At 47.2% G+C, this 9782-nt stretch overlaps 1 protein-coding gene across 2 annotated transcripts; it reads right to left on the minus strand.

The window, feature by feature from the left end:
• On the minus strand, positions 1-6021 carry PUS1 (pseudouridine synthase 1). Of its 2 annotated transcripts, none has more exons than XM_083418333.1 (6): positions 5709-6021; positions 4718-4957; positions 3849-3986; positions 3378-3480; positions 1009-1706; positions 1-770 (listed from the first exon to the last, which is right to left on the minus strand). In XM_083418333.1, the coding sequence occupies exons 2-6, from the start codon at positions 4946-4948 to the stop codon at positions 723-725; spliced, it is 1218 nt and encodes a 405-aa protein (XP_083274459.1). In that variant the 5' UTR covers positions 4949-4957; positions 5709-6021; the 3' UTR covers positions 1-722. The 2 variants fall into 2 exon arrangements, with proteins under 2 accessions (XP_083274459.1, XP_083274458.1); XM_083418332.1 differs by having other exon boundaries at positions 5713-6011.
• Between the last annotated feature and the right edge of the window lie 3761 nt (positions 6022-9782).

Genomic DNA, 9782 nt, shown 5'->3' on the forward strand with positions numbered 1-9782 from the left:
TTCTCACAATCTTAAGCTCTTTTATTTTGTACACAGAAAACGTAGGTATGATTTATTTTTTTCTAATTGTGCCACGAGAAGTCTTTATTTTATTCTCAAAAAAGGAAACAAAAACCAGAGACAAACTTTTCTTTTTAAAGCCCTCTGACACAAGTAGCTCATTTTTTAAAGGAGAGAAAGTGAAAAGTTTGATATTCCACAGTCAGATTTTGTTCAGAGAAACTATTTTGTCTCTTGGGACACCAGAGGCAAAGACATGGCAAGCTAAGGAAAGGAAGAGGGCGTCTCCCCTTCCACAAGCTGAGCTGGAATGAAGTACAATCAGAAAAAGCCCAAAAGAAAGGAGGAAGAAACTTTGGCCTTCATTTTAAAAAGGAGGGGGAAATGATACTTAAAAAACCTTTCCATTGTCTTAAGAGTCCGATTATTAATTACTTTCTATTGTGCATTGGACACAGTAAAAATGACATAATTCTTTTGTAAAGCATAATTAATGCACTATTGGCTCCAGCTGACATTATTTCCCACTGTAGACAAAGTTGCTCTAAAGGTCCTTTTTCTTCTCCTCCCACAGCTTGGCCTGGTGGGCAATGCTCATCACCCAAGCAGATAAACACCACCAGTTGAGAGATGACCCCAAGGTTATTGAGCAGAAGTTTCCCAGAACGGTGTGGGGCAACCCACGTGCTGTTATATTTCTGCCCTCTGGAGCGGATTTCAGTTCAGTCCGAGTCATCTCCGCATCCATCGCTGCCCTCAGGATCATCACTCTGGAAAAAGGAGATAAAGAAACAGCGTGGTCACAACTGTCAGTGGCATTCATAAACACAGGTTTAAAAATTATGGAATGCGTGGAGAAAGTGGATCCAGGAAGGTTTTCCTCCCACTCGCATAGTGGAAAAACAATGAAGCTACACGTTACAAGACTCACGACAGATGGAAGAAACACTTCTTCACACTGCGCATAGTTAAACTTTGGAATGCAGTGATGGCCACCAATTGGGTTACCTTTGAATCCCTGTTGTCCACCGGTGCCCTCGAGACAGTGGAATTGAAGTCGTGGTTGGAGAGTGTCTCCACCCAGCACCCCATGGACTTCTCTTCTTTCTCCGTGCTTATGATTGTGGGGTAGATGTGTTGCTCTTTAAAAGCAGCAATCTTTTCTTCTTCTTCCACCCACTCCAGGGCCTCGTGGAGCCCATCGTTCCCAAAACGTTTATTGTACTTTTCAAAGTGAACCCTCTCCAAAACCAGGCCCAGCCCCGGGGCTTTGGGGACGTCCACCTTCTCCTCCCCCCAGCAACGCTCCATGATGGCCTCGGAAGCGAAGCCCTTCACAATGGCGATCACCAGCCCAATCATCTTCCGGATCTGGTGCATCATGAAGCTTTGCCCTTTCACCTTGATCACGGCAAACTCCATGCCTTCCCTCACAAAGGGCTCCTCGCAGTACATTTCCATGATGTAGCGTTTGGCGCTGGGGTCTTTGGGCCCCTTCTGAGAGGTGAAGTTGTGGAAGTTGTGCGTCCCCTTGTAGCAAGCCAGAAGGCTGTTGACGGTCTCCAGCGTCTTCGTGCTCAGGCGGTACGTGTCATCCTGGAGGTCGCAGTCTTTGTGTGCCAAGGCAAAAGTTGGCAGCATGTAAGAGTATGTCCGGGCATCGCATTTGTTCTTGGAATTGAAGCCTCCTGTGACCCGTTTCAGTCCTAGATTAAAACACGCATGTTCTATTAACTGGATCTGTACAATCCCATCAAGTAAGCTTCAGGTGAACCGTGGACCCAGGATACTTCACCACTGGGATGGGGGGAAAACTTGTCACCCTCCGAATGTCACTGAAGCTCAGCTCCCATCATCCTTTGACCATTGTCCATCCTTGCAGAGGATGATGGGAGCTGGAGTCCCAACATCAGGCTCCCCCAGACCTGCTTTAGGTTCAGGGGTCCACAGTTTTGGCTTAATGGAACTCTCAAATTTCTCAGTACACCGAGGCTTCAAAATGTACAGGTGGCAAAACTATTCACATTCCATTGGCAGGGTGTGTGTGTGTGTGTGTGTGGAACTGACCACACAAGGAAGTGCATCGTGTCTGGCACAACGTGGGGCCTGTCTTGACTGCTGCGCTTTCACTTTCCACAATCAGCAATTATATCATTTGGGCCTGGCACATAAGCTTCTCCCATCTAAGTGGAAGGGCCTACTTAAAAAATGCCAACTCACCCCAGGTCATGGGAAACATTGGTACTGGTGGGGAAAAGCAAAAAAATTGTGCTTGCCAAAGACCCTGCCTCTGCTAACCTTCCAGGGCCATGGAGAGCCAGTTCAGAAGTTTATTGTTCTAGCCAAAGGCCATGACAAACTTGCAGCAATAGGATTAATAAAATAATGCAATACACATACCCCTACATAATATAAGCGGACTTCCATGATGTAAGAGAGGCTTATATCTCAGATTAAACCTCTGAATCACTGAAACAATGTATAGTGATTTTATCTAACCCCCTTTTCCTGCTTTTTTTGGTAAACAATGCAGAAAATGTTACTTTGTGCGTTACAAAGATATTACTGTCACTCAAAAGAAACCAAACCCTTTCTGCTATGATGCTTTTACAGAATCATAAAATTGTAGAGTTGGAAAAGATCACGAGGACCATCTAGTACAACCCCCTCTATCGCAGGAATTATTCACCCGGCAGAGGGCTCAAATGCACGACCCTGACATTAAGAGTCTCATGCTCTACCGACTGAGCTGTCCCTGAGAACCAAGGTTTCAGAAACCTATATAAGGGGCAGGTTAACAGATAATGAGTGATGTCTTTCACCTGTGGTTGACCACAAATACAAAGTTTGTCTGTGTATGGGACCTTAGTTATAGCGGCCATCCAAGACTGCAGCGGGCATCACTTGGAAACGCAACTCAGTAAAGGCATTTCTTAAGAAAGCTGGCAAGGATTTTGGTCATCTAACGAGCTCTAAAATGCTCTGTTCTCATGTGGATACCAATGAGGAAACGTGGTGTTCCTAATTAATTGTAGGTGCCTTCTGGAGTCTATCCAGAAGAGCCGGGTAGTCAAGTGGTTGGATGAGAACTCCCATCATCCCTAACCCCTGATTATGTTGGCTGGGGCTGATAGACACTGGAGTCCAACATCTGCAGGGCTCCAGGTTGGCTACTCCTGCACCTGGGGGACACGAGGGGTCTTCTGATGTCACAGAGCTTAACTCAAAGCACCCTCAACACCAAGGCCCACCTCGCCTATGCATTTACAAGCTGGCAAGAAGGGCTCATCCCTATTGCTCTGCTTATGAAAGATTGAAAGGTGAGATCACCGAGATCAAGGCCCACAACCAAAAGCTCCTGTTATTTACTCCCTTACCTAGAATTCGTATATGAGGAGGAAGATGGTGGTTTATCTTTTCCAAGATATCGTCTATCAACCAGACCTTCAGCGACACGATCTGCCCAGCTGCAGATACACCCTGTGTGGATCAACAGGTAGGGATTAAAATCAACAGGGAGGAGGGAACCAGAAAAGTCTCCATCAGACAGTGATGGGCTGAGGGTCCTAATCATCGATTCAGGAAGTTAGCATAATCTGAAAGCAAACAAAATGGAACCGAGTTGAAGAATGCAAGGGTCTCTATGCCGAACCATAACCTGGGGACCATGTATATTACATATGTGTTAGGGTGCCACATATAGAAACATAAGAAGCTGCCTTATACAGAGTCAGACCATTGGCCCATCAAGCTCAGTATTTTCTACACTGTGTGACAGGAGCTGCAATCCACAATACCGACACTCCATGCTGTTGAAACTCCCATTGGCACACACAAAACCGCATCACCTTGTCTGTCCGGGCGCATCTCTGGAAAGACATCTTCTTCATGTCTTCACCGTGGTTCTCTGGGATGCAGCCTGATCGAATGAGGGCTGTCACCAAGTCATCCTCAATCGTCTTGAACTGAGCATTCCCCACATTGCGCTGGAATGAAAAAGAAGAAAAGATTGAATGCATCTCACTTGCCAGAGCTGGAGCTTCTTGGCTGCTACAAAGGATGAGCTAAGGATCAGGAAGTCAGACCAGGTACAAGCGCCTGGGATGGATCAAAGAAAGGTGTTAACGTGGTAACTGGTCTGGTTTCTTTAGCCTGCCCTTTAGCTAAAAGGAAGAACTTGCAAACATCAGTAGTGGGCGAGTCCCTGCCCTCAGATTTGCAAGCTAGAAGACATGGCACTTGCGGGGAAAATAATGGAGAGGAAGAAGGGAGGAAAGCAAACTCAGACACCAAGTCTTAAAAGTGGTGGCTAAGAGGAGACCCAAAGGCACATGGTCTCTCAAGGGAGGCAAGATGGGAGTCACCCTGCTTTTCTTCCGCTCTGCAGCCTTGTGTTTAAATTCTACTGTCACAAAGGCAGTGAAGGCTCCCTATAGCACAGGGGGAAGCAGTGGTATTCACCTGTGTGAATCATAGGGCAGGGGGCCTTTGGCCCTCCAAATGTCATTGGACTACAATTCCCACCAGCCTCAAAGATCTGGAGGGCCAGTGGTTCCCCACCGCTTTGAATAAATAAATAGGTGGACAAAACAGAGCAGCAGCAAGACCACCAATCCCCATCCTCATCTTATACCTACATGCCTAAACAAAGGCCAATGACAAATTAGCCTGGTAACTCCACAAACACTCCCCAAGCATAGGTACCTGAACCACTCACCTGCATCCCATGATAGCCTTTCCCTGAATATGCCATCAGCATCACAACCTTCCTTTTGGGGAACCTCTTCACCCCGTCCTCCACCTCTTCCCCACTGGTCTTGATCCGTTTCGTTTCATGCCCGTTTTCCTCCTGCTTTCCAACTTCTTCCACTGCCTCCTCGTTGTTGCTGCAGCTGCTCTTCAGCCTCTTGGCTTGGTTGCCGGCCACGGTTCTCAACTCCTCCGCCATTGCAAAGCACTAGAAGAGATCATCCGAAAGCTAATGAAGTCCTTCATTTAAAGGGCACGTCAGCCACAGAAACCTTCTTTACACAGATATTGAATCGATCACTCAAAATCAACTGACAACAGACAATTTTCTTAAGGCAACCAAGCAAGTAAGTCCAAAAGGAGCTACTGGGGGTTTTGGTGGCATTTTAATTCTGCTTTACATATAGATACGTATACAGACATCATCATTCAACGCAATGCCATACGCCAAGCTAAAACGAGCAACTTCGTCGCAGCTCACAATGCACATCTCTGAAGATCAGGTAACGCATCAACAACAGAAGAATCCCTGCAATTCAGGGGACAAAGAGGTAAAACTACACTTTTTTTAAAAGAACGGAATATAAACCAACAAAAACACCACGTTGCATAGGAAAAGGCATGCATCTTATCTTTTTATCTGCACTGAATCTCTTTTTCTGTATGGATTGGGTTTGTTATTACCGCATGAATCTTTATGTCTTCCTAAACCGCCCAGTGATCTTCGGATGAAGGGCGGTATAGAAATTTAATTAATAGTAAGAACAAGGATGCCGATGATGCCGAACGCCCCCCGGTGGCATCTCCAGGTCCCCTCTCTCAAGCCCTGCAAGTCCTGAGTTAGCCCCGCATCAAGGCAGTTTCCTGCGCCCTGAAGTGAACACCTTTCTTAAGAAGCACCAGCTGATCAAAGTCATATTGTAAGGAAGATTTCCCGGATGAAGATCAAGAGGCGATACCTACGCTAGCCATGCCGTTCAGCCGCCAGCCCCTGGCTGTTCTCCCGAGGGAATGAGCGGCCAGACGCCCCGACCGCAGCCAGGCTAGGAAGGGCATACGAGCGGGGCGCAGCCGGGGTCCCTCTCCCTCTCCTTCCTTCCTCCACCAAGGGATCCCCTCGCTCCCCGCGCCTGCCCTCCGCCAAGAGCCGCTCCGGCCACTTACTCCGCCGCCGCCGCCGCAGCTGCTCCTGCCCGGCAACCACGTGGGAGCGAAGGGAAGGGAAGGGAGAGCGGCGGCGGCGGCGGCCGACTACGGCAGCCGCGGAGGGGCGGAACGGGGCCGAGCGCAGCAGCGCGCCGGCTTCGCGAAGGGGAGGAGCCCGGAGCCGGCGGGGAGGACGTGCGCGCCGCGGGGCGGGGGGGGGGGGGAATGCGTCCAGCAGCGTTGGCAAATGTGCGCGCTCAGATACCCTCCAGCGTTTCTCCCACGCAAAATAGGGACGTCCTATCCCATGATATTGTTATAAGAAAAAGAGCAACTCCTTTTCGCTTATGGGGTCCCCAAGAGCTCATCTAGAGTCCTTTGGTAGGTTCTCTATCTGGAGGAGGAAATAACAGAGGCCAAGCAGAGAATGGTGAGAAGAAAAGCAGCTCGTAAGCCTGATCTTGATTGAACTGTTGCAAGAGGGTGCTCCAGCCCACACACAAAGGGGGAGAGGGATCCAGAACAATGGTGGGCAAACTCCTATACGAAGAAACTTTTGAAATTCCCCGCCCTGGAGCTCAAGACCAGCCCCATACATACATCACAGAAGGGGTGTAATCCAAGACCACCCCCAATACCTCATACATCAGAGAAGGGGCCAGCAGGAAACCCCTGCATGGATTTACCTGGAGAGCCTGGCTATTCTTTTGTGATGATAACTACTTAATTTCGGAAATCTTAAATGTGCCCTTAAGACAGGATTTGAGAGCAAAAAGACAACGGGGAGACAATATTTGAGGTAAATTTGGAAGGGACAAAATGCTTTCAGGACTTTTTCTGTGGGCTTCAGACATGTGGTATATATATATATATGGGGGGGTGTGCTTGGTACATTTATGAACATTTATTTTATATATGTAAGACCTTAAAATTCTTAGAACAATAATAATAATGGATGGATCACTGCAGATGGTGACAGCAGTCACGAAATTAAAAGACGCCTGCTCCTTGGGAGAAAGGCGATGGCAAACCTAGACAGCATCTTAAAAAGCAGAGACATCACCTTACCAACAAAGGCCCGTATAGTTAAAGCCATGGTTTTCCCAGAAGTGATGTATGGAAGTGAGAGCTGGACCATCAAGAAGGCTGATTGCCGAATAATTGATGCTTTTGAATTATGGTGCTGGAGGAGACTCTTGAGAGTCCCATGGACTGCAAGAAGATCAAACCTCTCCATTCTTAAGGAAATCAGCCCTGAGTGCTCATCAGAAGGACAGATCCTGAAGCTGAGGCTCCAATACTTTGGCCACCTCATGAGAAGAGAAGACTCCCTGGAAAAGACCCTGATGTTGGGAAAGATGGAGGGCACAAGGAGAAGGGGACGACAGAGGACAAGATTATTGGACAGTGTTCTCGAAGCTACAAACATGAGTCTGACCAAACTGCGGGAGGCAGTGGAAGCCTGGCGTGTTCTGGTCCATGGGGTCACGAAGAGTCGGACACGACTAAACGACTAAACAACAACAATATTGGATGATAAAAATATTATAATATTAATGATATAATATAATTATTATTATTATTATTTTATTTATACCCCACCCATCTGAGTAAGGCTGCCGGAGCCACTCTGAGCGGCTTCCAACATACATAAAAACATGAGAAAACATTACGCACTTCCCTATACAGGGCTGCCTTCTAAAGGTTGCATAGTTACTTGATCTTCTTGGCTCCAGGATCACACGACTCCATTCCCTCACAACGTTTCTCTGATGGAAACAGGGACATCATACCACATCCTCCAACATTTCTCCAATGAAAAATAGGGGCATCCTAAGGAAAAGCGGGACTTTCCGGGATCAAATCAGAAACCAGAATGACACTTGGAGGATCTGTACTCTCTCACACACACCCCTGCAGTGTCAACCAACAATCCACAGCTGAGGGTCTTTCTTAAGAGCAGCTGAATTTATTTTTATTTTATACCAGAACATACGCCTCAGTTTGTAGAGCATGAGACTCTTAATCCCAGGGTGGAAGCCGCGCCATGTTGGGCAAAAGGATTCCTGCATTTCAGAGGGTTGGACTAATGACCCTTGTGGTCCTTTCCAACTTTACAAGAGCTGTTTAAAATGCTGCTAAGTTACCCATTCCTGCAAAACTCTGGAATCCACAGCTAACGGTCAACAGAAACTGGTGTCAGTAGTGGGATACGAACCATGCTTCCATTCAGAGACCAGAACAGAGGCAGAAGTATGAATGGCTTTCTGCTGTGAATGCCAGGAGGCAGACGCAGCAATACAGAGTTTTGCTGCTTAGCAAGAGATTTGGGGAAGTTGCCACTGTTCTTCACTCTGTTCAGATTACACACTGAGAACTTGTCTTCCGTTTACTGTGCAAGCAAGTCAGCCAGGCCATAGCATGAGTTCCTGCCAGCCATCTCATCCTAGGTCACCTCCTATGCAGCATCAGGCAGGTGAAGTCACTAACATAAAAAATATACCTAAGGCGAATTCTGGGACTCCAGAATCCACAGATACCTGCGCAGTCTCTAGCTCAGGTGTGGGGAACCTTTGGCCCTCCAGATGTTGCTGGACTCCTGCTTGCTGGAGTTGACGGGAGTTGCAGTCTAGCAAGAGCTGGGGTGGCCAAAGGTTCCCCACACCTCACCAGAGGAAAAGGATTCTGCATATGCTCAGGAGCACATTTGCCCTGCGGTCTTTGAAATGCTACATCCCCCTTGGAGGTCAAGGATTTCTGTGCATGCTCCAGGACACTCAGCCAAGGTGCCAGAATTTTGGTCAGCCCAAAGTTAGCTGCTGCACTCTTGAGACACAACTTCTGCTGAAATTGCTGATAAATTTGCACTGGCTTCCTCGCCCTTTGAGACTATCTGAGGTGGGGACTGGAACAGGCTTGTCTCTTTGAGGACTTGTTAATTGATTTTAGCACTCCTTTGGGAAGAAGCAGGTATGTGCTCTTTGCAGTCGACTGGGCATATTTCCAAATGTGAATTCCGCAGAAAAACAACAGACTGTGAAGCATCCATGTGCCCATGGCTCTGGAATTCATGTGCTCCCATGCCAGAGAGGTTTTATGAGCGAATTTGATGGTTCCTTTCCCCAATTAGGCCGGACAGGTCCCCAACGCGCCTGCCTTTAATGTTATGGCCCACCATTAATCTTGCATGCACCACAAAATATGCCCCCCACATGGAAAGAGCAGGCTGCATTTACCCTTTTCTCTCCCGATTTGAGTTCCACCTGAAAATTATGTGGCAGAAGTTACAAATGCTTGCAATTCCATGCCCTGCTTAATCCACAGAGTGCGGAAGGGTAGTGATATTATTAAGCCTCCCGTAGAAAAAGAGAGCCACCAAGCACCTTAGAAACAAATGGATTTATCGTGGCAGAGCCAGCCGTAGGGCTAGAGAGTTTGGGATCAGAGCATTCTGCAGGCGGAACAGCAGGTGCCTCCGAGTTCTGACAGAGGAGCATCACCACTCAGGAAGGGCCAGGTGGGGCCAGGTCCTGGTGGGGGGTTGCCACGGTGACAAGGACCCGCCCTCCTTTGTGACATCTCTTGCTTCTCCTTTAAAAGCCACTGACTTGCAGGCGGCCATTGTGGGTTAGTGAGGAGAGCTTGGAGAGGTGGTAGTGGCAGTTGGCGGTGGCAGTTGGTAGAGAGTCAGGAGTTTTAGTGATTTGTTCTTTTTTCATTTTCTTATTTTGATTTTGATTTCATTTATTACTTTGATTTGATTTATTTGATTTGGTCTATTTTGATTTTCTTTTATTCTTTTATTTTAACACTTTTATTTATTTTATTTTATTTTATTTTATGTTTTTATTTTTCTTTGTTTTAATTTTTTTTTTGTTTTAATTTTT

Source organism: Podarcis tiliguerta (genome assembly GCF_965153285.1).
Source record: "Podarcis tiliguerta genome assembly, chromosome: 16".
Lineage (NCBI taxonomy): Eukaryota > Metazoa > Chordata > Lepidosauria > Squamata > Lacertidae > Podarcis > Podarcis tiliguerta.